The sequence below is a fragment of the Antechinus flavipes genome, chromosome 5 (assembly GCF_016432865.1).
Source record: "Antechinus flavipes isolate AdamAnt ecotype Samford, QLD, Australia chromosome 5, AdamAnt_v2, whole genome shotgun sequence".
NCBI classification, from domain to species: Eukaryota; Metazoa; Chordata; class Mammalia; order Dasyuromorphia; family Dasyuridae; genus Antechinus; species Antechinus flavipes.
This window is the reverse complement of record NC_067402.1, coordinates 287957608-287985418: the sequence shown is the minus strand read 5'-3', so window position 1 is coordinate 287985418 and position 27811 is coordinate 287957608. Positions and strand designations below refer to the sequence as shown.

Genomic DNA, 27811 nt, shown 5'->3' with positions numbered 1-27811 from the left:
ATAATAATAATTGGTGGTGATAGTTGGTATTTTTACAACTCTGGCAAGGAATGGTGGGGATAATGTCTGAAGGATGCACATATACACATACATACAAAGAGAGAGAGTGTGTGTGCCAGAGACAGAATGATAAAAAATACAGGAAGAGTGAAAGGGAAACGATAGGGAAGAGGAAGTAGAAAGAGAGGGACAAAGACACAGAGAGAAATATAAAGAAATAGGCAAACAAAAAGTGGCCCCTGGGGCAGGGAGCCTGGAGGGGTTCAGGTCTTAGAGAACAGGAGACTTCCGGGTCTGTAACCAGAGGGGTTTGGAGGGCACCTCCAGGGCAAATATTCACAGACTTAACCAGGAGTAATTAGACACCTCTTAAGTCTAATTACTCAGGACTTTGCTAGGAAGGGAGAATAATAAAAGTTTATAGAATAATGTGACGATAGCATCGATTTCTATAGTGTGCTAAAAGTTACAAAAGCCCTGTCCTCCCAGCATCCTTTTGCGGGAACCAGTAGCCCCAATTTACGGATTGGGGAACCAAGTTTCAAAGAGGGGAAATGGTTAACTCAGCTGATAAGCCAAGGGGCACAGACAGTCTGCTGCCTCCAAGGCCCAAACCTATAACTTACACAGCATTTCTCATTCCATCTTTCTCTATAAAGAGAAAGAAACTTGGAATGGGGAGAGAGAGCTCAGCTTGATCCACCCAGAATGTACCAAGACTTCAGAGAGTCAGTTAACCAACAGACATTTGTTAAGCACCTACTATGTGTCAGGCACTGTTGCTAAGCACTTTGCAAATATTTTCTTGTTTCTCACAATAACTCTGGGAAATAGGTATGATTATTATCTCTATTTTACAGTGGAAGAAACTGGAACAAGCAGAGCTTAAGTGATTTGACCAAAGTTACACAGCAAATAATTGTCTGAGGTCAACTCTGAACTCTTCCAGACTCTAGGTCTAGGGCTCTTTCTACTGTACCATGTAGCTACAGAGGCGTGAGGGGCTCATCACCTTCTTGGTCACAGGGTAAATTCAGCTGTCTATCTATTCGTCCATCCATCTATTCGTCCGTCCGTCCGTCCGTCCATTCATCCGTCCGTCCGTCTATTTGTCCGTCCGTCCGTCCATTCATCCGTCCGTCCGTCTATTTGTCCTTCCGTCCGTCCGTCTATTTGTCCTTCCGTCCGTCCGTCTATTTGTCCTTCCGTCCGTCCTTCCGTCCGTCCGTCCGTCCGTCCTTCCGTCCGTCCGTCCGTCCATCTATTTGTCCGTCCATCCGTCCATCTATTTGTCCGTCCGTCCGTCCATCTATTTGTCCGTCCATCCCTCTATCTATTCATCTATCTATCTATCCATCCACCTATCTTTTAGCCATGGCAGCTCTTAAGTAACATCTGCTTAGCTCTAGTGAGATTATAATAAAATTCAGGGTCCTTGATATGACCTCTTCCATTTGTTCCTTCTCCATAAGGAAGACTTTAGAGACCTGTTCCCACAGGCCCTTGGAGGATTCTGGCAATTGGAGGTAAATATTGTTTAATCTTTGTGAAATATGAACTGAGATGGCTGCCCACTTTGAGGAAGCACACCGCCTTCCATTCTTTTACACCAACATAAGGCATGAGGGATGCGAGTCAGTTCCACTATGTCCAAGTTCCCAAGCAGAATTTTAACACTTTGAACAATCTGGGATTGCACAGGTTTATACAATCTAGAGCTAGAAAGGATTCTACCTTATCTTTCTACGAAATGGTTTTATTTTTCAATCACATCTGACTCTTCTGATCCCATTTGGGATTTTCTTGGCAAAGATACTGGAGTTTGTCATTTCCTTCTCAAATTCATTTTGCAGATAGGGAAACTGAGGCAAACAGGGTGAAGTGACTTGCTCAAGGTCATATAGCTGGTAATTTGTGTGAGGATGGATTTGACTTTATATATATATATATATATATATATATATATATATATATATATATATATATATATGTTTGTATTCTCCTCTTCTCCATCCCTGTCCCCCTTCTCTCCCTGTCCCCTTGTTCCCCTGTCCCTTTGTCTCTGCCTGCCCCTCCCTCTCCCCCCCCCCTCTCTCTCTCACACACACACACACACACACACACACACACACACACAATCTCCATCACTTCCGAAGTCATTCTGATGCTCTGATGGTACTTACCTAGGGAAGCGAATATCTATGAAATTTTTGGGTACGTAGCCCTCTTGGCTCCTCAGCTCAGCTTTGAACCATTCATCTTGGCTGCTGAGAATCTGTATAGAAAGAAGCGTCTGGATGTTAGACTAGCCTACTTGTACTGCATCCCCGACATCCAGCTCTGATCTCCAAACCTTTGCACAAGCTGTTCCTGATGCCAGACCCACACACCTTCCACGCTTCTATCACACAGAATCCCCCCAGCTTCCTTCAAAGCTCAGTTCCAAGCCTACCTGCTACAGAGCTCGTCCTGAGCCTAGGCTGGTAGATCTGTAGGGATCTTAGATGTCATCTAGTCAAACTCTCTAATTTAACAGATGAGGAAACTGAGGCTCTGTAGCAGAATGACAGTGGCTAATGTCTCTCCCCAGAAATAACTTCTAGAAATTATTTCTAGGTCTCTAGGTTAGGGTTAGATGGGACCTTTATCATCCCAGAATAAACTTATTAAGCTCCTTTGATGTGCCAGGCACTGTGTTAAGCTTTGGTCATTCAAAAAGAGGCAAAATACAGTTGCTTCCATTAAGGAGCTTGCAAGTTAAGGAAATCATTATAATAATTAGCATTAACAGAATACTTTAAGGCTTGCAAAACCCTACACACATATTAACTCATTTTATCCTCACAACAGTTCTGCAAGATTATTATATCCCCATTTTACAAATGAAGAAACTGAGGCAAGAAACTATTTAAGTGACTTGCCCAGGGTCACACAGCTAAGTGTCTGAAGCAACATTTGACTTCCTGACTCCAGACTTGTTGCTCTATCCTCTGAGATCCCATTCAGTATCCAGTAATTTAAGGTGATAGTAAAACCAATATAATAACAAATATAATATAAATAGAAAATGATATATAAAATGATATTATATAAAATATAAAATGTTGAAAAGGCTTTTTTTAAGGGGGAAAAATCAATTCATTCATATCTCCTTTTAAATTGGCTTTATGGCACCCCATCTTCTTCACTTGGTGTGTGGACAACAAAGGGTCAGTAGAAAGCTAATAGACTTGTGAGGATGTAGAAAGACTATTGTTCTCCTACATGCTGTTATAAGGGTATGTATAGAGAGAAGCTAGAATGTGTCAAGGTCATAGTCACAGATTGACTATCAGATTTGGGAGGGACCTTAGAACAGGGGATGCCAGAGCTGAGAAGGACCTTGGAACAGGAAATACCAAAGTAGTTGCTGTTTCTGGTAGGTTATTATTACAACCCTGCTATTCCATAGGATTCTGGAAATAGGTTTCTACCTCAGGAGCTGGAAGTAACTCCAGTGACCATCTATTCCACTCCCCTCGTTGACCAGAAGAGGAGGTGGAGACCCAGAGATGTTAAGGAACTTCCCAAGGTCACATAGTGAGTAGTAGAGCTGGGATTTGAACTCAGTTCTTGTGACTACAAGTTCATCACTGTATCTGTGTCACCTTGGACAAGTCCTTTCAGTCACAGAAGTTCAGCTCTCCCATCAGCAGACTGATGGGGTCAGGTCAGGGGATCTCTGAAATCCCTTTTTGCTCAAAATGGTGTAAGTCTCTGGTAACTTAAGATGGATAGTTAGGCACAAAGAAAGCTGTTGAGATAGGATGGATATAGAGGGTAGAGCACTGAATTTCGAGGGAGAAAGTTCTTGAATAAATAAGAATTTAAGGAGAAAAGTTAAGAGAGATAATTTTAGAGAAGTTAGATATGAGAGAACTCTGGAAAAAACTGAATGGAAATAGAAGAGTATACCTTTTTCCTCAGCTGTATATGGCACCTTTGCAAAAACTGACCATGTCTTATGGAATAAAAACCTCACAATCAAATGTAGAAAAGTGGAAATATTCAAGACATTTTTTTTCCAGATCATAATGCAATAAAAATTATATTCAATAAAGAACAGGAGAAACATATGTTAAAATTAATTGGAAACTAAGTTAATCCTAAAGAATGAATTGGTCAAAGAACAATTCATAGAAATAATTATTTCGTTAAAGAGAATGATGGCAATGAGACAACATACCAAAAATTGGATGCAGCCAAAGCAGTACTTAGGACAAAATTTATGTCTGAATGTTCACATCAATAAAATACCGGAAGAGCCAATAGAGTAAAAATATAAATTAATTTACTTATTCAGTGCCATACAAATTACAAAAAAAAACATTTTATAGAGCTAGAATGAATGATAACTTAATTTATCTGGAAGAACAAATGGTCAAGAATATCAAGGAAATCAATGAAAAAAGAATGTGAAGGAAGGTGGCCTAGCTGTTCCAGATCTTAAATTGCATTACAAAATGATCATCATTAAGGCAATCTGGTATCAACTTAGAAATCGAGCCATGGATGGGCAGAATAGATGAAGTATATAAGACACAGTAGTAAATGACTGGTAGTAATTTGTGATCAATAAATGCAAAGATTTAAGATTTAGGGCCAAGAAATCAGCATTTGAAAAAAAAAACTGCTGCGAAAACTAGAAAGCAGTTTGGCATGAATTATGTATAGATCAACATTTCACACTGTACACTAAGATAAGTCAAAATATGTGTAAGGTTTTGATATAAATGGAAAATTAGGGAAGTGTAGAATATCTTGCCCAACAGATTTATGGATAAGGGAAGAATTTGTCACCAAACAAAAGCATTATGGGATAGAAAATGGATATTTTTTATTATATCAAAATAAAGAGATTTTGCATAAACAAAACCAATGTAGCTAAGCTTAGAAGGAAAACAAGAAACTGGGAAAAATTTTTTCTTATAGCAAATTTCTTTGAAAGAGGCCTCATTTCTCAGATATATAGAGAATTAAGTCAAATTTGTGGGAATATGAGTCATTTCCTAATTGATAAATGATCAAAGGATATGAACAGACACTTTTCAGATGAAGAAATTAAAGCCATCTATAGTCATATGAAAAAATGCTCACATCACTATTGGTTAGAGAATGAAAATTAAAACTCTAAGATACCACCTCACATTTATCAGAATGACTAATATGAAAGAAAAGTAAAATGACTAATGTTGAAAAGGATGTGAGAAAATTGGGACATTAATACAGTGTTTGTCAAGCTGGAGAGCAATTTGAAACTATACCCAAAGGGCTGTAAAAATGCATATCCTTCCACCCAACAGTACTAGATCTGTTATCTCAAAATGATAAAAAAATAAAGGACCTATATGTGCAAAAATATTTATAGTAGCTTTTTTGTAGTAGCAAAGAATTAGAAATCAAGAGGTTGCCCATCAATTAGGGAATGGTTAAACAAATTGTGCTATATGATTGTGATTAATAAAATATTTATCGTGCCATAAGAAATGATGAGTAGGATGCTCTCAGAAAAACCCTGGGAAGTCATATGAAGTGACATGAAGTGACGTGAGTAGAACTATGACAACAATATATATAGTAATAGTAATAATGTAAAGATTTAAAGATGTGAATGACTTATTCTCAATACAATGATCTAAGACAGACCTAAAGAACTCACGAAGAAAGACGTTACCCACCTGCAGAGAAGGAACTGATTGAGTCTAAATACATATTGAAGTATACTTTTGAAACTTTATTTGTTCAAGTAGAAGAGTTCCTGCCACATAATAAGTATTCAAGAAATTCTCCTTGAATTGAATTAAATAAAATTTAATGTATTAGTGAAGTCTGAGCATGGAAATCTACTTTTCCAATTTGTGCCATAGAGATGTTATTTAAATGAACACAATTTCTTGTTTGTTCATCAGTAATTAATCTGAGAAGCTTTTTTGGAATGAAGCATTGGCTTGACAAAAACAAAAAGAAAAAAGAAAAAAAAATAACTACAATGTTTAGGTTTTGTATGAATCATAAATTTGAAATCTAGGAGAAATTACAGTTTTGAATTTGTTTTTAAAGAAAGAGTTCATGTCATTTTAATTATAGTTTGTTATTTTCTAATGAATGGAAGAAGGAAGAATAGGCTTGAGGTTTACCTGTGTGTAAAATAAAAATAAAATCTGTTACTTAAAAAAAAATCCCAAAAAACTTTATTTGTTATTCTTGTTTTTTTTTTGGTCTGCATTTTCTTTTGCAACATGGTTAATATGGAAATATATTGTGCATGACTGCACATGTATAATCTATATCATGTTGTTTGTCTTCTCAAGAAGGGAGGAGGGAGGAACAGCTAGGTAGTGAAGTGGATAGAGTATCAGCCTTAAAGTCAGGAGGACCCGAGTTTAAATCTGGCCTCAGACAACTGTGTGACCCTGGACAGGTCACTTAACCCCAATTGCTTCAGGGAAAAAAAGGGGGCAGGGAGAAAATTTGGAACTCAAAATTTTTTTAAAATGGTAAAATTTCTTATTTACATGTATGAAAAAATAAAAAGCAAATGTTAAAAAAAAAAAAAGGAAGCTCTGGCTCAAATCCTAAACTAATCTTTATCAGCTATGTGATTTTTTACTTCCTTTCTCTCCCTTAGTTTCCTCATCTATTAAATGGGGATAACAAAAGCAGCCATCTCCCAGATTTGTTGTAATAATGAAATGAGATAATACAAGTAGAGCACTTTGCAAATCTTAAAGCGTTTCTTGACACACCTGCTATTAAGTACATCACTAGGACCTTTCTATGATTTCTCATCTGAAAATTGGTCCATGCCCATTCCCGTTTTCCCTCCCTTTCTGGGCTGTTTTGAGGTTAAAAATGGGACTGTGTCTGACAATGACGCCTGGTTATAAAATACTCTCCAAACAGGAGGTCTGATGATGATGGAAAACCACAGCTCAGAGGAACAAGGATGGGGTTAGGAGTTCTCTTGAAATACTGTGTGTGGAAGCTTTGAACTTAATAGATTGGATTGAGGGAATAAAAATGGGTCCTGTCTTTGACAGCTCAAGAAATTGCTCAGAAAGATCTTCCTGGGGCCTTGAACACCTTGGCGAGTCTCTGAGAGTGAGCGTGTTCGAGCACCTGTAAGTGGCAATCGGCATTCAAGCCCAGGAGCCAGGGCTCACATCAAAGACACGGTAGCATCCCACTCCCAAGAATCCCTTCCTCCCCAGTGAGCAGACCCTGAGAGTTCAGCCCGGGCAGCCGATGCTCTGTGCATAGATAAGTGAGGATATTACAGGGAAAGTAATTTAGAAACATATGGCTTGTCTAGAGTGTAGGATTTCAAGTGAGGAAGAACCTTGGAGATGATGTCAGCTGACCCTCCTCGTTTTACAGATGGGGAAACTGAGGACCAGAGAGAGGAAAGGACTTATTGAATATTAAGTAGTTAGGAGGATGCAGAACCATAACTAGGGCAGGCGACTGGGGATTTGCTCTGGGTGCCAAATTTAGAAGGTGCCAACAGCCATTCCTGCTCCTCCCCTCGGCCTGAGGTCTTTACAAGACCGTTGTTCTGGGGTTTCCTTTCCTGCCTCGGTCCCACAATGACCATTCTGTCAACCCATCACTTGGAGTCTGAGTGATGACAGACTGGCTTTCCAGTTTAGTTCATCACCCATTCAAGCTGAGCTGGAGGCACGTTTCCATCCCTCCCTTTCTGGGCTGAGGGGATGTTTCCTCCCCACTGTTGCAAGGGGCCTCCTGCTTCCTGTTCTTATCTCCCCATCAGTTTAGCTTTCTAGTCTTCCATGCTCATTATCTGAGTGCCAGCAGAGAGTTCTGGGTAAAGGAGTGACATCATAGCCCCTAGATTTGCTGTGCCTTCATCTTTATAAAACTGCCAACTTTCTTGGACCAAAAAGATATGGTTTGTGCTTAACAAAGTCCCTGGTATATATCAGGTGCTTAATTAATGTATGTCCCCTTTCCTTGTAAGGAAAGAGAATGGATATGGTATATGGAGATGGATATCATGGGCAGTGGAAAGGCTAGATGGAAAAAGGGAACTCCTGAAAACCCAGGATCATGAATTTTGGAGATCATTCAGTTGAACCCACTCCTTTCCCAGGGAAGGGAAATGACTTGTCCAAGAGAACACAGATAGTAAAATGGCAGAGACAGAATTGGAATCCAGCTCCTCTGGCTCCAGAGACATAGTTCTTGCCACTGAATTTCTAAGAATCCTGGTAGGTCTGCCTTGAAACAGGATGGGAAGAAGCATGTTGAGACAGAGACAGAGACAGAGACAGAGACACAGTGTGTGTGTGTGTGTGTGTGTGTGTGTAGGGGGGGGGAGAGCAAACCAGCATGGACGTCTCTTCTCTATGTACTCTTATTGATTATATCAGTTCCCACAGATTCATAGATTCAAAAGTTCAGAGCTGCAAAGGAGCTTAGAGATCATTCCATCCAACCCTCTTATTTTATAGAGCAGAAAACTGAGATCCAAAAGGGCTGACTGACCTGTTTAATCACATAGCTAGTAAATTGCAGGGTGGAATTTGAACCCAGATCTTCTGCTCCAAATCCCCAGTTCTCTTCATTGTACCCTATTTCCTCACCAGATCTGTTTTATTAAATTATGGTGTAGATATTACCACAACTATTAGTATTTTCAGAGTCTGGTGGTACAATAGTCAGATATACTTATGCTTACTCTTACTAACTGTTGTAAGGCTCTTGAAGGAGGCTGGAGCATTTCTACATTTTCTGTTCAATTAGCATCACTATCAAAGCCAAGAGAGGAAGAGAAAGAAGAGGAGGAGGAAGAGAAAGAAGAAGGGGAAGGGAGTAAGAAAGAAGGAGGAAGGATAAAAGAGAAGAGAGAAAGAAAAAAAGAGAAGCAAAGAAAGAAAGAAAATAAAGAAAAAAGAGACAGAAAGAGAGAAAGAAAAAAGACAGAAAGAGAAAAGAGAGAGAGAAAGAAAAAGAGAAAGAAAAAAGAGCAGAGAGAAAGAGAAAGAAAGAAAAGGAGAGTGGGAGAGCGAGAGAGAGAGAGCACAGAAGAGAATGAGAATAAATACAATATATTGATATAATTTCCAAGAATTGAGAAGGAGTGTTTATACCAGGAAACTTAGCTCGATAATGAGCCAGAAATGGGATTAGGGGAGTAAATAATAGCCCTTGCCCCACTGCAACAGTAACAGTACACACGACTTTGGGCAGCTCCACCTCATTTAAATCCAATTCACGCACAACGGAAGATGTCAGTCACCTGGGATCCCAGGTGATGTCATTGGTGTCCTTGGAAAGCAAAGGTCAAATGGAACAATGCAAACCACACCTGACATTTGTAGGACGTTTCCAGAGGGGTGAAACCCTTGGCTTACATCCTGTCATTTGAGTCTCACAACAACTTTTGGGGTGGACACCATGAGTATTTTTTATACTTATTTTACTGATGAGAATGAGGCTCAATGAGTGGAGTGACTTGCCCAGGTTAACATGGCTAGTAAGAGTTCCAAGCAGGTTTTGAATCCAGGTCTTTGTGACACCAGGCCCAGCACCCTCTCCTCACAGACACCTAGCCTCAGGCTCATGATGACAAGATCCTTTTCCTTTTTTTTTTTTTTTTTTTTTTTTGGCGGGGGGGCGGGGGAGGAGGGGAGAATAACCCTGCCATAGACCAAGAATGAGAGATGTTTCTGGGGGAGTTCTTGTAGCCTGAAGCTTGGGAGAGCAGAGGAAGGAGTCAAAGGGAGAGCAATGGTACCACTGGGATGATTGGGCAGGGATGCTGGAAGGGAAGCCCCCATCTTGGATGTGCTGGGGCTCAGTGGGGGCCTAATGCCAGCAGAAAGCAAACTCAGCCAGGGCTGTCATCCATGGAGCCGTCCAGACATCCCCCCAAGGAAGAAGCAGATCTCAGGAAGGGGAAGTCCAGAGGCCCTTTGTCCCTTGTGGTCAGCATTTGGGCCAACTTTAGATAGTGGCCCATCAGCCAATGACTTATGAGCCTCCACAACTGCTGAGGTCGCACAAAGGCCTGGAAGGGCCACATCAGGGAAGTCCTGGGGTTCAGGAGGCGACCTAAGTCACTAGTTCTCTGGAAGTACTGAAGGCAACCTGGGTCCCAGATTGAGCTTGACCGCAATGTCCAGACTAGCTCTCTGGAGGATCTCGGTATCAGCCCGAATCCTTGATCATAGATGAGAAGTGAAGGGGCAAAACTCACATGGAGGTCAAACACGGAGTTCATTTATTCCAAATTTCCTCAGCCTTATATACCCTAATACCCTTACGTAATTATAGCACACTGTGCATGCATTAACTCTACTGCCCATGGGGGAATCACATAAACAACTTGCTATTATGTGCAGATGTCTCCTTGCCACAAAGCAGTATCACTCTGCTTTAATTACAACACAGGTTATCAGGCTCCCTGACTTCTCAGGAGGGCAGAGACATCCTTAGGGGGGATGGGGAGCCAGACCAGACACTGTCTGCAGGTTCCCTCTGGGCTGGAGGGTCTTATACCTGACCCAGAGTTCCCCCACTGTCTGTGGTCCTCTACACGTGATCACTAGTCAGATGGGCTTGGGGAGGTCGCTTCCTTTGTCTCATCTGCAAGAAGAGGCTGGGACTAGATAATCCCCAAGATCTCTTTTAACTCAAAATTCTATGGGCTCCCTTTTCTCTAATTTAACCAAGCACCTTACCCCTAACTCTAGAGCTGAAGCAAAATCCTCCCAGACAGGTTCCGATGTCTGGTGTTAATTGGGCCACAGCTTGTGCATTTATTTTCTGACCCTCCACCCTGATTTTAACATTTTGGATTAATACCTTTAATTTCTTGTACTTCTTTTAGTTATTTACCAAAAAATTCTACACTCCTTCACATAGAACTCCTCTTCCTAATAAAATAAAGAATAAAGAAAAGCCGAAGGACCAGAGCTTGGGGACTGGCCCTTTTAGTGTATTCAGCATCCCACTCCCACAGGCCTCCACTTCTCTATGGGGAGGAGGATTTGGGGTTTATATTCTTTTACTCCAAGACCACTGGCAGTGAATCAGAGTTTAGCTGCCTCCCTGTGTAATTTTTGCTCACTGGTCTCGTCCTCCTGCGTCTGACTCGTTCTTGGAGGAAAATAGTACTGTGCCCATTGGACATAGGCTAGTCTGATGATTTGAACTATTAATAAGGTAAAAAAAAATACATCCTTCATGGAGTTTTGTCTCTTACCTTCAGGACATCTCCCGTGAGAAAACTCAGCTCGTCCTCTCCGGAGGCGTTGAAGTCAAACTTTGCAATGGCCTCCATGCTGGACTGGGGGGAAGAGAGACAATCTGTTATTCCTCCTTTCTGCCTGGGGAGGGGCAGCTGTCCAGCTGGGGGGCTTTTGGGTCCTTGGACCAGTCCCCAGAGAGTGCCATCTGACTGTTCCTGTAACTCCAGGGTGGGAAATGTCACCCAGGGAGGTTCCGTTTTTAGCTCAGGCCCTGGAGTCCTCGGGAAGACATTTCCCTGCGTTCCGTGGGTTCTCCCAAAGGCTGGCCATTGACCACAAGGGCACAGGATGGCAAACCCTCCTCAGCCTCCCCATTTCCCTTTTATCTTTTTTTTTCCTTTGGGGGCGTTGCCAGCCCATCTCCCATCAAGCCTGTTTCCTTCTGATAATGACCCAAAGCTAGGATAACCCCTCAGGCTGGAAGTGGGAGAAGTTAAGCAGCTCAGTGGGGACAGTGAGACTGTCCTGCAAATTTTGTAGAGGTTTTTCCATGGCAACCAGACCAAAGGGAGCTTTTTTCTGGTACAGAGAATGGAAGCATCTTCATGAAGAGTTGAATAGTCTAATCCCGGTTTCATCAGGGTCTGTGAAATTATCTGGGAAAATCCCTTTACCTCTTAAAATCTTGACTTTACCATTTCTACAAAGGGGTTAATAATAGCTACCTCTATGGAGTTCTCCTTCAAGGATCAGCTCAAGGGCCACTTCCCAGGGGAAGCCTTGATTTATCTTCTTGGGGTCCTCTTTTTTCTTTTTCCTCAGATTATCTTCTATTATTTCATCTCTTTACATATTGTATCCTTCTAGAGAATGTAAGCACCTTGGACACAGGTCTTGTTTTTCCATTGTCTCTGAACCCCAGCACTTGGAATAGGGCTATGTATACATTGGCAAATCCATTGAGGTCTCTGAATCCCAACATCTGACATAGAGCTAGTATACAACATTTAATAAGTGGGCTCAAATCCCTTGAGGTTTCTGAACTCTAGCACTTGACATAAGGCTACATACAATAGGTTTTTAATAAATGGACTCAAACCCATTGAGGACATTGTTGAAGAGGAGTGAGCTCCTTTACATGAAATATCTCAAGAGAGAAATGCTTTCTAAATTCTTGTAATTATTCTCTTCTCTTCCCACCCCCACAATCAGGAGTGAAAGTCTTTCCCCCATCATTACTCTGTATGTCTAAGGCCTTTTCTTCTTTTTTTTTCTAATAAATTCATTTATTTTTAATACACATTGCTTTATGAATCATGTCGGGAGAGAAAAATCAGAGCAAAAGGGAAAACCATGGGAGAGATAAAAAAAAACAGAGAAAAAGAAATGAACATAGCATGTATTGATTTATATTCAGTCTTCATAACTCTCTTTCTGAATGTCGATGGTGTTTTCCATCCAAAGTGTATTGAAATTGCCTTGGATCACTGAACCACTGAGAAGAACCAAGACTTTCACAATTGATCATCACACATTGTTGCCGTTACTGTGTACAATGTATTCCTGATTCTGCTTGTTTCTCTCAGCATCACTTCATGTAAATCTGTCCAGGCCTTTCTAAAATCAGCTTGTTCATCATTTTTTACAGAATGATAATATTCCATTACTTTCATATACCACAACTTACTTGGCCATTCCCCAATTGATGGGCATCGACTCATTTTCCAATTCTTTGCTGTCACAAACAGAATTGCTACAAACAGTTTTTGCACATGTGAGTCCTTTTCCCTCCTAGGCTTTTCACTCATTAGGCTAATTTATTTCATTAGCCTTCCAAGGAGTTTTTCTGCCTTCAGTCCATTCCTCCTACAGCTGCCACATTGATTTTTCTTCTTTTTTTTTAATTTTTAATTTTTTGTTTTTTATTTTAAAACACACGATAAGTAGTTTTCAATATTTACCCTTGCAAAAACTTATGTTCCAAATTTTTTCCCTCTCTTCCCCCCCCATCCTCTCCCCTAGATGGCAAGTAATCCAATATATCTTAAATATGTAATTTCTCTATACATATTTATACAATTCTCTTGCTGCACAAGAAAAATCAGTTCAAAAAGAAAAAAAAAACTAAGAAAGAAAATGAAATGCAAGCAAACAACAAAAAGGGTGAGAATATTATGTTGTGATCCACACTCAGTTCCCACAATCCTCTCTGGTTCAGACCATTGGAACTGGTCTGAATCATCTCATTGTTGAAAAGAGCCACGTCCATCAGAATTGATCATTGTATAATCTTGCTGTTGCCATGTACAATGATCTCCTGTTTTGCTCACTTCCCTCAGCCTCAGTTCATGTAAATCTCTCCAGCCCTTTCTGAAATCCTCCTGCCGGTCATTTCTTACAGAACAATAATATTCCATCACATTCACACATCATAACTTACTTAGCCTGATGGGCTTCCACTCCGTTTCCAGTTTCTGGCCACTACAAAAAGGGCTGTCACATGTTTGCACATGTGAGTCCCTTTCCCTCCTTAAGATCTCTTTGGGAATATAATCCTAGTAGAAACACTGCTGGGTCAAAGGGGAAGCACAGGTTGATAACCCTTTGGATGTAGTTCCATATTGCTCCCCAGAATCACATTGATTTTTCTAAAACATGATGAGCAGTATTTCCTACAAAACAGAGGCAGGATGGGTCAGGGGAAAGTAAACCGGATTTGGAGTCACCGATCTGCCCCCAGGTTTACTACTTGTGTGACTCTGGCCAAGGTCTATGGGACTTATCAGTAAAAAAAAAACCTCTGAGGTTTCTTCCAATTCTAAAAGCTCGGTTACTTCTCTACTCAAAAAGCTGCTCTGGCTCCCTATTGCTTCTCAGAGAGGGTACAGAAGTCTCTGCTTGACATCTAATGCTCTCCACAGTCTGATTTTCCAAACTGATTTGACATTACCGTCCCCGACAGACCAGGTCCTCCAGTCACCAAACTGTTCTCCGTTCACGACAAGCCACTTTCCAGCTCCATGCTTTTGCCTGGGCTGTTATCCATCTCTGGAATGCCCTCCCTCACTTCTGTTCTTAGATCCCTACCTCCTCCGTGGGAAAAAAAGCCTTTCTTTATCTCCCTTGCTGTCTGTCCTCCACCTCAATCCTCAAATAACCTTACGTGTGGGTGCTTAGCTTTTAGATCTACAAAGGACTTTAGAGGGCATCTGGTCTAGTTCCCTCACTTTACAGATGAGGAAACCGAGGCTCCAGTTCAAGAAGTGCGTGACTTTAGAAAAGTCACACTTTAGAACATCCGGGTTCACCAATTCCAAGGGCGCTCTCTCCACTGTGTCATGGCATAGTGCCAGGCAGAGCGCGGAAGCAGCTTGATATAGTGAATAGAGTGTTGGGTCTGCAGTCAGGAAGACATAATTGAGAATTCTATCTCAGATACATCACACCTGTGACTCTGGACAAGACAAGCCCTGTCTGCCTCAGTTTTCCCCATCTGTAAAATGAATTGGAAAAGGAAATGACGAACCACTCCAGTTTCTCTGCCAAGAAAACTCCACATGGGGTCACAAAGAGGAGTCAGACATGACTGAGGCAGACGGGGTTGAGGGACTTGCTTAAGGTCCCGTTGCTCAGTTTTCTCATCTGTAAAATGGGGCTAATAAGAGCTCTGACTTCCCAGGGATGCTGTGAGGATCAAATGAAACAATATATTCTTAAGGCTCTAGAAATGTGAGCTATAACATGCTCAGTAACTGTTGAATTGGCTCTTAAGCTTTATCTTAGTACCGTGTCGGCTTAGCCTCTGTGACCCCTGGAGTCCTTGGGTCTCTGCAGCAAGGAGGCTCACTGTCAGGAAGACTGGAATCCTCAGTGCTGCAGTTTGGCAACAGAAACACTGCTGCTGCTGCTGCTGGAAAGTTGACCGTGTCCCAAAGGCTCACTGGAGCTTGGCTAACAAACGGCTCTCCAGCAGGAAGCACTCTCAAACACCGGTAACTGGGACAGTGGCTCCCCCGGCTTCTGCGGTGTGCCATCCGAGCCAAGGGGCCGGGACACAGGTAGACGAGGGAAGGGACCTGGGCTGGGGATACCGGGGAGCCCTCCCTTCCCCTCTCTTCTGTATGATCAAAAATCGCCATTCGATGCCCAGATTTCTAGTTCACGCCAGTTTAGTTCCTCAGATGTGTATTACGCCTGAATGGGTTCCAATCCTACCCTTGTAGCCCTGCTTCTCTGGGACTGTGAGAGGCAGCCTGGTGTGGTGGGCTTGAAGTCGGGAAGATGTCAATCCTACTTCAGACATTAGCATCGTGATCTTGGCAAATACTTTTCTCTGGGTCTTGGTTTCCTTTTCTGTAAAGTGAGAGCCTCTGAAGGCCTCCCACCTTTAAGGCTACCATCTGCTAAGTTCCCTAAGCTTTCTCGTGTTTTAAATAGAAAATCCTAAAGAAACAATGAAAAACTAAGTAAACCATCATTTCATTTACAAAAAAAAAGTGACTCCCCCCTCTTTTCCTTTGTTTATTCCTCAATTGCTTTTTTTTTTTTGTGTGTGTGTCATATTGAGTTATTTAGTTATTTCTAGCAGCAAATAGTGAGCAGTAGTGGCGATGGTAGCCATCTTTACTGTCCCCTCGATCTCACTGGAAAGGCTGACTTGTTTATTCTTCCAGACCCCTCCCGACTTTGGACTGGGGTGTTAGGGCGGTGTCCCATGCCTTCTGGAGGAAACGTCCACTTGGGTCCTTCTGCTATTTTCTTGGGGTACGGAGGCCGTGAGGTAAAGTATAATCCGGAGACAATTTCAGTGCTTCCTAAGTGGTGTTATTCCGGACGCCACCTTCCCGGTCCCACCAGGGTTTGGGTCAGGGCAGCACCCACGTGGGTCTGCCCCCAGCAGACCGACACCGGACTTAGCCGTTATCAGTCGGTCAGAGAGCTCCGCTGGTTTGGGAGTTCTGTCTTCATTATTCCACCTACGCTGGAGTCAGAACTGCTTCAGAATCTGCTCCTGGCTCTCTACAGTGTCTACAAATGCTTAACCATCATCCTTAGGCACAAGTACCTTATTCCACTCTGGTTTGTGCTAGGGATCCGAGCAGCGAACGACAGAATTGTCCACCTGTTCCCACATTAGGCACGGGGTCAGGACCCTGCTGTATGGGTCTGGGACCTCTTCTTGCCTTGGTGCACAGGCTATTATTTCCTCTCAGTTCCTGTTCTCCTGCCTCCCTTTGCTAATCTCACTATTTTTTGAAAATATCCTTAAAATAATTCTCGATCGGGTGCACTTTCTAGATCTTTGTGGGAGAGGTATATTGGGGTGCAACCAGGTTCATTCTGCACTCTACCTGTCTTTGACTTTGGGCTCCCTTTCTGGATGCCAGGTTCTTTATTTTTCAATCATAGGGAGGTAAGAGTGGAGCTTGGAGCCCAGAGCTAGCCTCTTTGCACGGCTGCCTTTCTAGGGAAGCTCACCAGGAGATGTCCCTTCTGGAAGTCCTGCTGCACCCTAAGCCTGCAGCATCTTTTCAGGAGTCTTAAAGATGACCCATCTCTGGCTCAAAAAAGCTGCGGTACCCAGAGTCCCAGGTGGGATGGATTCTGCCCAGCAGAGGGCAGCAAGGCTCACCGAGCCGCCTCCAAACCCATCCTTTCCCTATGGAAAGATTTCAACTAATCCAGCAAAGCTTCCCATGGGGAGCTGGGATTGATTTTTTTCCCCTTCCCCCTCCCCACAATGAGTTGGGGGTGGGAGTTCAGAGAGACAGTCCCCCTGGAACTCTCTGGGGGGGGGGGACCTTCAGGTTAAAAGATTTTTTCCTTTGGGTACCCACAGTACAAGGAGAAGCTTGGGCAGTGGGCAGAGAACTGGGTTTCAGTCTCCACGTGTGACCTTGAACAAGGTCCTCTACCTCCCTCAGCCTCAGTTTCCCCATGTGTAAAATTAGAGCCCTCTGCGATCCTTTCCAGAGCCGCCACTCCATGACCGGTGTTCAATTCCCAATTCTTCTGCTTGCTCCTGGTGGCTCTGGCTAAGTCACTTCTGCTCCCAGTCCTGGGAGCTATAAACTGTGGGGCTGGGGGAGCTGTAGCTGTGACAGACCGGTCCATAAGCAAAAGGGGACAATTATCCCCGAAAAAGGCTTCCAGGTCTTGAGGGGAAGGACTTGAGTAGCCACCAAACGCTGTTGAGGTAGGGCTGGCCCTGAGGGTGGCTGGGAGACTCCATGTCAGGGATTCCTTAAACATCAGCAGCCACTGTCCAGTCCGACCCTCTCCTTTGACAGAGAAGGGAGCCGAGGTGCAGGAAGGTGAGCTACCCAAGATCACACAGCCAGACACGAGAGCCAGACTGATGTTCTTGCCTCGCTCAAAGAAATCTCCACTTAAAAAGCGATTTTACACATTCAGGACATCTTACCTTTCCCCGTCCATAGCTAACCCATTCATTTTCCCCTTGTAAGCCCCAGGAAGGCATTAATCCCTGGAACGAGCGGACTGAGGGAAAACTGTGGCTGGAAGGCAATTCTCCATGGTTTGTCAGGGAACAATCATCCATTAGTTGCTGATCTGCCTGTGCCGGGCTAGCAGGGGAGCAGCCCCGCAGGCCCTTTCTCACAGCCCCCACCCGGCCCGCGTTCAGGTAGGCTCCCCAAGCGGCCGTCCAGCCTTGCTCCCGGCTCTGGACTTTCTGGAAGTAGCCAGCAGGGATGTCTGCCGTGACAAATGACTAATGGCGGGGAGAGATGGCAACGGCAGGAGAAGAACGGGCAGTGCCGTATTTCCTCACTGCCTGCCAAGTGGTCCGACGTGGCTGTCCATCCATGTGGAGGCTTCTAGTGGAACCCCTTAGGTGGGTCTGGCCCCGGATCTCCCCGAGATCCATAGGCTCTATGGAGCCTAGATTTGGTGTCTCTCGTTGTAAAGGTGAAGAACCTGAGATCCAGAGAGGTACAGGTGATTGAGGATGTCATTTCCCAGGCTACCCAGGGAGTAAATGGCCGAGTCAGGATTTGAATCCTGGTCCTCCGCTTCCAAATCTAGTGCCCTCTCCCCACGGATGAGACCACGCCAGTTCTGGACCCCCCCTCCCTCGGCTGACCCTCTGCTTTCCCCAGTGCCAGTTTCCCATTTGGGAACTCTGAGAGCATGGGGCAATTTGGCTGCCACTCTCAAGGAAGGTAATGCTTGCCTCCTCACGTCCTCCATCCCTCTCCCTGGCGCTGCAGGCCCTGCCTGGCTCCCAAGATTGCATTTTTCTCATGAATGCCTTTCCTCTTTTTTAAATCATCTCCCTCTTCTTCCTGAGAGAGGTTTTTATAGAGAGAATGAGGGAGGAGGAAGGGAGGGGAGCAGCCTTCAAGTCCACCTGGCTCATTTTCAGAGGAAGAAACTGAAGGTTGAAGGTAAAGGTGTCACACAGGTAGTCAGGATCTAAGCTAGGATTTGAACCCAGAATCCCTGACCACAAAGATAGCCCCTTTCTACTATACCATTCTGTCTCCTTTTATTTGCAGGGATTTTTGTACGTTGCCAATGACAAAAGTGCTTTGGTTAGATTCCCCAAAATTACCCATCACTCGGTTCTCTCTTCAGCCTTGAGGATGAGCCTCGAAATAAATGCTGGAGGTCGGAGACAGAGCTAGTTCTGACTCCTTTTATTTGAAGATAATATTTAAATTCCTTAATCTGGCACTCAAGGCCTTCCATAATCTGAGTCTGATTTGCTTTTTCTGTTTTCTGCTTCTTCCCAATAAGTACTCCAGGAATACCGGTCTGGTCACCGTCCCCAGAATATATCTGGCTCGTTCCCACCTCTAAACCTTTGCTCATGTGTGGGATCATTTCCTTACTTTCTTCCACATCCTCCCCAAGCTTCAAGGTTTCTCTTCTTTTATGTTAAAATCTATGTTGAATCCAATACATTTATACCTATTTATACAGTTATCTTGTTGCACAAGAAAAATCAAGAAGGAAGAAAAAAACAGAGAAAGAAAATGAAATGTAAGCAAACATCAACAGAGAGTGAGAATGCTGTGTGGTGGTCCACACTCGGTTCCCATGGGTGTAGATGAATGTCTTCTTCACAAGATTATTGGAACTGATCTGAATCATCTCATTGTTGGAAACCTCCATCAGAATTGATCAGTGCATAATCTTCTTGTTGAAAGGCTTCTCTTCTTGAAACCTTCTCTGGTCATTTTTTCTTTTTTTTTCCTGAGGCAACTGGGGTTAAGTGACTTGCCCAGGGTCGCACAGCTAGGAAGTGTTAGTGTCTGAGGGCAGATTTGAACTCAGGTCCTCCTGACTCCAGGGCCAGTGCTCTATCTACTACACCACCTAGCTGCCCCATTCTCTGGTCATTCTTGACCAAGAACCTTCTCTCTTTTCAGTCTCTCTTTTCAACCAGATGTTCATCCGGCGAACATCTTGGCAAAACATTGGATAAAATCTCTCATTATATACTGGCTGAGATGCAGGGGTGAGCCATGGATGATTTTACATGAAGGTGGATTCACAGTTGGCTGAATCATCTCTGCCGAGACGATGAATAGATCCGTGTCTCAGACAGACGTACTGTGGATGTCTCGTTAGGCTCTGTCCTTAGATCTGTTGTTCGTGACATTTAAATAATGGCTCAGAAGTAATTAATTAAACATCAAACGCATGCTTACCAATGACTCAGACGGCTGGAGGTAGGTTGCAGTAGCTGGTGCGCCGGGTGGAAGAATCAGGATTCCAAATCGGGCTGGAATGGTGATTCAGACCTACAAGATGGAACCGAAGGGGGACAAATGTAAACTTCTTTACTGTAGCTCAAAAAGTAAACAACCCAACAATAGGGTCTGTGTGTAAAAGAGCCGGATTTTAATTAAAAACTCAATGTGTTATAGCTGCATGACTCTGCATGAAAAAGAATTTTATTTCTGTGATTCAATTTCCTGGAAATGAAGGGTATGGATTGAGAGCAAGAACTGGTTTTTTCCCCCCTTTCTTTGAATCCTCAGCACTTAGTCCAATGCCTAGCACATAGTAGGTACTTGACAAAAATTGGTTGATTTTGACTGTAAGGTAGCTAAGTGATACAGTAGACAGCTGAGAGTCTGGAGTCAGGAAGATTTAAATTCAAATTCAACCTCAACTACTTATTAGCTGTGTGACCCTGGGCACATCACTTAACTTCAATTTTCTTAACTCTTAAATGGCGATAATAATAGTACTTATCTCCCAGGGTTGTTGAGAGGGTCAAATGAGCTCATATTTGTAATGAGTTTAGCACATAGTAGGTGCTTCATAAATGATTGCTCCCCTCTACCCTATAATGACTTACAGAGTTTTTCCAAGATCAAAAGAAATGGAAATAACTTGTAAGCCTTCATGTGGGCTGTGTTTGTGTCAGCTGCTATAATTATTATTCATGATGTTTAAATGTCGGCTGCCATATTTGCCTCCTGTGGAAGGCTATGAGTGACAAGCCCAGATTTTTTCTTTGATTAATATTTGTGGGTTATAATATTAATAAACCTGTATCGCAGTCTTCTAATGGGACAAGGCCCATGGCATCCAATTTTTCTAATTCAATAATTATTTAGTAGCATGGGATCACAGATTTAGAGTTTGAGCCTCAAAGGCCATGAACTCCAACTCTTTCCATTTACAGATTAGGAAACTGAGGCTTAAAGAGCTCATATAACTTGCCAAAGTCACACAGGAGCCGATGGCAGAAAATAAATTCAAATTCTCATCCTCTGCTTCCAAATCCAGTTTTCTTTCCACTGCAGCAGGCTATTTAATCATAACTAGATTTTTTTCCCAGTGCTTTAAGGTCTGTGAAGCATTTTAAACCAATTTCATCTCATTTTATCTTCATAGCAACCCTGGGAGATTGGTGCGTTCCCATTTTACAGTTGAGGAAACTAAATGAAGTGACTTCCTCAGGGTCATACAACTAAGCATCCGAGGCTGTCTTCCTGATATCAGGCTCGATATCCGGTGGACTATATCCCTCCTAGCTTCCTAACAGAGCACTCTTCTTGAAAAAGCCCCATCAGTGGGGCAAGATAGAGACTTTTTATTGTCCAGACCTGAGAAACATTTGAACTCCTGGTGTGGAAATGCCCTCTGTTAATCTTTAGTAGAAAAGTCATCTATAACAGATTCATTTAGAATTTTTCTTCAATTTTAATTTATATTGATATACTTTGTTGTTGTTGTTTTTAATTTCATTTCCCAGTGATCTCCTCTCCTCTCACCCTAGAAAACTATCCATCCCTTATAGCAAAAAATAAAAAAAGACAGTAGGAGAATGGGGAAGGAGATCAGTTCTACAGAATTCATTTTTGATGTAATCTGATAGTATATACAATGTTCTACACCCATGGGCTCCCACCTCTACAACACAAGGATGGGCACATTTTCTCATTCTTTTCTAGGGCTAAGCTTGGTCATTTTAATTATAAAGGGGATATATATATATATATATAACTTCTTATCTAAGAGATTAATGAAGGGGGAAAATGGAGAGGCAGTTTGGTACAGGGAAGAGGGCAGTGTCCTTAGAGTTAGAAGAGCAGCCATTCTGCTTCTAGGCAACTCACTGAACTTCCCTCAGCCTCAGTTTTCTCATTTGTAAAATAGAAATAATATTAGTACGGTTGTGGTAAGGATCAAGTGAGATTTTTATTTATATATATATATATATTATATACACACACTATATATATATATATATATACACACACATACACACATATATACATATACACATATATACACATACATACATATACATACATACACACACACACACATACACATGTTAGGTAGATAGTACCTAATAAACCCTAATAATAGGTTTTTTTTTTTAAATAAACCCTAAAAGTGCTCCAGAAATGCTAGCTATTATTTCTTTTATTATTCCAATTCCTCCTTCCTGCTTTTGCTTTTTTGGCTGCTCCGCTTTTCCTGCCGTGCTAACAGCTGCTGTCTTCCAAGCAGTCTGGGGTGATATCATGGCCAAGGGGTGAACTCACTGACCTGACACTAGGGAAGGTGTGAGAGGGGCTCACTCACTGGTCTACGGTGTCATGAAGAATGACAGGAAGCACGAAGCCCAAATAATCTGCCACAAATGGTGAATTGCTCCAAGAAAATCAAACCCAACCATCTTCAAGCCCTAATGCTGGTAATAAAAATCACATGTAAGAAAACTGAAGGGAAGAAGGTTCAGTCCCACTTTTTTCTGGTCGACATCCCGATGACAGGGATGGGGACTTGGACGTGCGATTTCTTTGGTATAGGGGACTCCCAGGTGAGGAAACCCCTTCTATGGAAGCCGATAGACAGCTATGTTCACGGGGCCCCTCAATACATATCGACTATAAAACTATTAAGCTCTTAGAGTCTTAAACAGTTGTCTGGGGAAGTTAAATCGGTCTTCAGTTAAATTGAATTGACCCTCATTGAGAAGTTAAATGATCCTTCACCCTCATAGGGGAAGGAAGATCTTAGACTAATATAAACAACAAAAAGATAAAGCAGCCCAATAATGAGAGAGAGAGAGATGGTGAATGGCCTTGGACCTGTCATTCACTGCTATACAGAAGGCCTGATGAAAGTACTCTCTCTCTCTCTGGCAATATAGAGCATCCCCCTTCCTTTGAATCATCAGGAGCTTCCTGGGGCATTGCGAAGGTTTCTTGGCCAACATTATATAGCCAGAGGTGAGATTTGAACTTGTAACTCCTGACTCCAAGGACAGCTTTCTCCCCATTAAGATGGAGACCCCTGAGACAAGGTGAGAAAAGATGAATCTCTTGTAAATGACCATCGGACAGGGTCTCAGTTAAGCCTGGGCTTACACTTCCGGGTCAGCCGTAATCTTTGTGTCCACTTCGTTTCATCCCAGTCCCTCCTGATTTAAGAGCCTGAGGATGGCTTGTGTTTCCGGGGAGTTTACTGTACTCATCCTTGCCCAGAGCTCCCCCAGGCTCTGTCATGGCAGCTACGGCCAGATGTAAAAGGCGTTGAGGGCAGACCCGTTCCCCTGACCTGTTTCTAAGTCCTTGAGAGGGCACAGGTGGAGACAGACCTCAAACCTGAAGGATCATGAATTAGCCGGGTCTCTCCCTCGGGCCATATTTTTCTCTAATGGTCTTTCTCAGGAAGGTACAAGGTCTTTATTTAAGTTAATAGGCAATTATTCTTCAGAACATAATTACACTTCGACTCAGAATCACTGCATTTGCAGCTTGGAGTGGTGGATAAGTGCGGCCCTGGCAACCCGGTTTAAATCCTGCCTTGGAAATGTCTAGCTTTGTAACCTTGGAGACATGTTGGAGACAACATCTGAAGGATGTGATTGGCTTGGGTGGGCAGGAACTGGGAATTCCTATACTGAAAAAAACAGGTCTCTTGATCATCGATCTTGAACTGGGAAGGGATCTGGGAGACTATTTAGTCCAAACCCCTCATTTTATCATTGGGGAAACTGAGGCCCAGAAAATGGAAGCGATTTTTATAGATTGTCACAGATGGTACATTTTAGAGGTAAAATTTGACCTACGTCTCCCTAACCCATCACTTTCTCTCTCAAAGGCCCCAAATGATCATCTACATATAATTTTGTTGAAGAGAATAATTGCCTTTTAGCTTAAATAAGTAATAATCCAGTATCAGGGTCAGAATCAGAATTGTCTTACTTTCAATGCTTTTCCCATAAGACTATGGTAAATTTCCAAGAGAAATTTTTGTCAGAAGTGGAGCATCCTGAAATATTGATTTCACTGGTAGTTGCTAACTTGCTTCTGGACATGGACTACATGTGGCTAATGTTACTCATGCTCATGTATTTCTTTTCTTCCCTTCCAGTGATATCACAAATGGTGAGCAGAATTTATATTAGGGAACGTTTTAGATGAAAGACCTATATTTCAATTCAACATTTATTAGGCATCTGCCACACGTAAAGCACTGTGCCCAGTACTGGGGATCCGACACAGAGCCAGGGTGGAACAACGTATAATTTGTCCCAGGGCACCAAATATAGAGGGTGCCCAAAGGACTTTAATTCCTTCAGAAGTATAAAAACAAGATAGAGCATAAACTTGAGAGTAAGATTATATCATTTTTGATTGTGTCTCCAGTGACTAGAGCAGTGGTACAAGGTGTAATAGATTTTTAAAAAGCTTTTTTAATACATTTGCTAAATTTTTAATTTAGCAAAATTTGGATCAAATGAATTATTATTAAATGCTCCATCGAAACAACAGTGCTTAGCACTAGCTAGAAATAAAATTAGTTAAAAATAAGAATTTACTAGATAGAGGGGGACAATCTATCCCACTCCCTTCATCGTTTTCCCCTTCTTCCCTATAGTGGGGTCCTCAGCATTAGCCTTGGACTAGAGTTCCTAAGTTTTTGCCTCCCACTAATGGGGTGATGTCCTACCCGACTCCTGCTGAAGGATGTTTTATGAAAAATTCTAAACAAAACATATCCCTCCTTCAGGGTATTTATAATCTATTGGGGGTGAAGAAGTATAATATACAATTGAGATTCAGAAAAAACTCCCCAAGCAAAGTAATTTGAGGAAAGAACATTAACAATTGGAAGCTCAATTCAGTTTCAATTGATCAAAGATGGACAGAAGCAGCTATACCCAAAGAAAGAACACTGGGAAATGAATATAAACTGCTTACATTTTTGTTTTTCTTCCCGGGTTATTCATACCTTCTGAATCCAATTCTCCTTGCGCAACAAGAGAAGTGTTCGGTTCTGCACACATATATTGTATCTAGGATATACTGTGACCTATTCAACATGTAAAGGATTGCTTGCCATCTGGGGAGGGGGTGGAGGGAGGGGAAAAGTCAGAACAGAAGTGAATGCAAGGGATAATGCTGTAAAAATTTACCCTGGCATGGGTTCTATCAATAAAAAGTTATTAAAAAAAACAATTGGAAGCTCATCGGATGCAGTCATGATTTCATATTTAGACAAGGGAAAACAGTCACTCTTCAGTGCAAGACCTTTAGTGGGTCCCTATTACCTCAGATTAAATCCAAACCTCTCTTTGCTATCCAAAGCCCTTCACAAGCTGGCTCTGGGTTTCCTTCCAGCCTTATTATAGATTGCTCCCTTCCATCCCTCCGATGGCTCAGCCAGACTGGAATGCTCTCGCTCCTCACCTCTGACTGTTGGGATCCTTTTAAAGTTCAGCTCAGGGATTACCTCCTACAAGAGGCCTTTCCACCCACACCAGATGCTGGAGCTCTACTGCTCCCTAAATCAATTTGGTTTTATTTTATCTTTTTTAAATCTATTTTTTATTTTATTATATTAAATAATCATATAATAATATTTCATTAATTTTCTCTATTTTTATTTATTTTATCTATTGTTATCTGTACATGTTACTGCACCCTTCTCTCTTTTATATCCCCCTTTTAATATCAGAGTCTTTTTCCTCTTTGCTTTTATAGCTTTAGAACCTAGCCCAATACCTGGCGCAATAGGCGCTTTATAAATACAGAGGAAGGCAGAAGGCTCGGGAGATGGATGTTCACCATTTTCTTTTATGTTTCAGACTAGCAAGATAATCTTTAAGAGAAAGAATAGATTATCAGTTGAAATGGCTGTATGCCACGAGTAGTAATTCAGGGAGGAACAAATGGAATCTCTGTTGGGCTTATAAAATGCTTGTGGGCATTTGTATGCAGGGCCTGAAAACAATTTTCTAATAAGAAATCTCAGAGGAAGATAAATGAGATTTTGCATGGAGTTATTTAAAAAAAAAAAAAAAAAACCCAAACTCAAACCCAGGTAAGTCAAGACTGTTCGTATTCTGTATTTAAATGGAGTCGCCAAAGATGAAGTACAGCAGGGTCATAAATAATCGAGAAGAGAAGGATCAAATGTTGCTTCTCCCTCCGTAATAGCCGACATAATCAACTACTTTGTCAGCCTCCATTTGCTTCCTTTTGATTCATGTAATGTCACTGTGTCTGCTGGCCTGCCAGTGGCTTCGGGAAGGCCTGGGATGGTAGGCGAGAAAGTCGATCGATGCACCCCCAAGCATTTATTCAGTGCCTACTGTTTTCAGGCCCTTGCTAAGTGATTGTTTTGTGGTTGTCGTTCAGTCTGGCTCTGAGACCCCGTTTGGGATTTTTCACCCCCCAGGATGGGAGAGTAGAAAGTGGGGGATTGGCTGGACTTGGGTTTACATGATTTTGGAGAAATCATCTCTCTCTCTCTCTCTCTCTCTCTCTCTCTCTCTCTCTCTCTCTCTCTCTCTCCCCCCCCTGCCCCCACAGCTAGGAGTGTTAAGTGTCTGAGACCAGATTTGAACTCGGGTCCTCCTGACTTCAGGCTCTATCCCTGAGCCACCTCTCTGCCCCCTCATTTCTTCTTGATGTGCAGAATGTGGATAATCACACCTCCAAGATAAGCAGTGTGGGACAGCAAAGGGAGAAGCGAGTTCAAGTCCTGTAGCTCCATCTCTCACTGACCCAGTGGCTCTAAGGCTGCAGGACTGTTTTTGTCCCATAGTCTCCAGAGAGAAGGGCCAAGGAGTGTTTGGTCTGAAAAGCGGCAGGGTGGGGAGTAGGGCCACGGGTCAGTGGATGGGCACGTGCCATCCCAGCAGAGGCAAGTTGATTCGCTCATGGTCGCAGGCCTGGATCCGGGAGTGGATGCATCAAGTGACAAGGAGAACGGCTTGGATACCAAGATGACGGGGGTTGGGATGTGCTAAAGCACAGCTGGGGGCTACCTGAAATGCTGGGTCTGGTTGATTGGGGAAGGGGCAGCTACTCTGAAGGAATTAACACTTCCAGGGGAGGGCTTGCGGTCCTAATGGCAAGGAGGTTCCGAGGATGTCCAGAAAATAACCTGGAGTAGGGAGACTTCAGAGGCCATCTTACAAATGAGGAAACTGAGGCAAACAGGATTAAGGGAGCAGTGTCTGGGGAAGGATTTAACCCAGGAAGGCCTGGATTCCAAGTCTAGAGGCCTGCCCACTGCTCCAAGCCTGTACAGAGGTTGATGTAGCTATTCCCAGCATGATGGATGGGAAAGAGAAGTAACAACCAGGAGAAACCAGGAAGGGCTTCTTGGAAGAGGTGGCCCCATAGCCAAAGTTTAAGAAGAGTTTGGGTTCCAAGAGGCAGACCTTCCAGACAGGGAGTGTGCAAAAACATAGAGGGAGAGATGGGAGATCAGGTAGATCATTGCTGGGGTAAGAAGGAATCCCTATCCATTCAGCCTGGAAAAATAGACTACGGGGAGACTGAAGGATGCAGAGTGCATTTATATTCCCAGCACTGTCTAGAAGACGGAGGAGTGGGAGTTCTCCCCAAGGGAAGGCCCCTAGGACCCCATAACCCCCACTCAGCTCGTGCGTTTTCCAAGCTCCGAGCGCACCGGCTGCCCCAGACTCTGAACACTCAGCGTCCTGCCCAACATTGCCTGTAAGCGGGCTCCCACAGACCGGCCCCGGCCTTGGAGGAGCGTGGAAGGGAGATGGCCTCCGTCAGCTCTCCGAGACCCCCGCCTCC

At 42.9% G+C, this 27811-nt stretch overlaps 1 protein-coding gene across 3 annotated transcripts in view; it reads right to left on the bottom strand.

Annotated features, from left to right (window-relative positions):
• GRAP2 (GRB2 related adaptor protein 2) overlaps positions 1–27811 on the bottom strand; it is a 104094-nt gene that overhangs the window by 12808 nt on the left and 63475 nt on the right. For 2 of the 3 annotated variants that reach the window (XM_051962065.1, XM_051962063.1), the window contains exons 2-4: positions 19931–20023; positions 11267–11350; positions 2184–2275 (exon numbers count right to left, since the gene is read on the bottom strand). In XM_051962065.1, coding sequence (XP_051818025.1) covers positions 2184–2275; positions 11267–11344 — 170 coding nt within the window. In that variant the 5' untranslated portion in view covers positions 11345–11350; positions 19931–20023. Of the gene's footprint in view, positions 1–2183; positions 2276–11266; positions 11850–19930; positions 20024–27811 lie in introns of those variants that run through there. The other variant, XM_051962064.1, reaches the window with a different exon arrangement.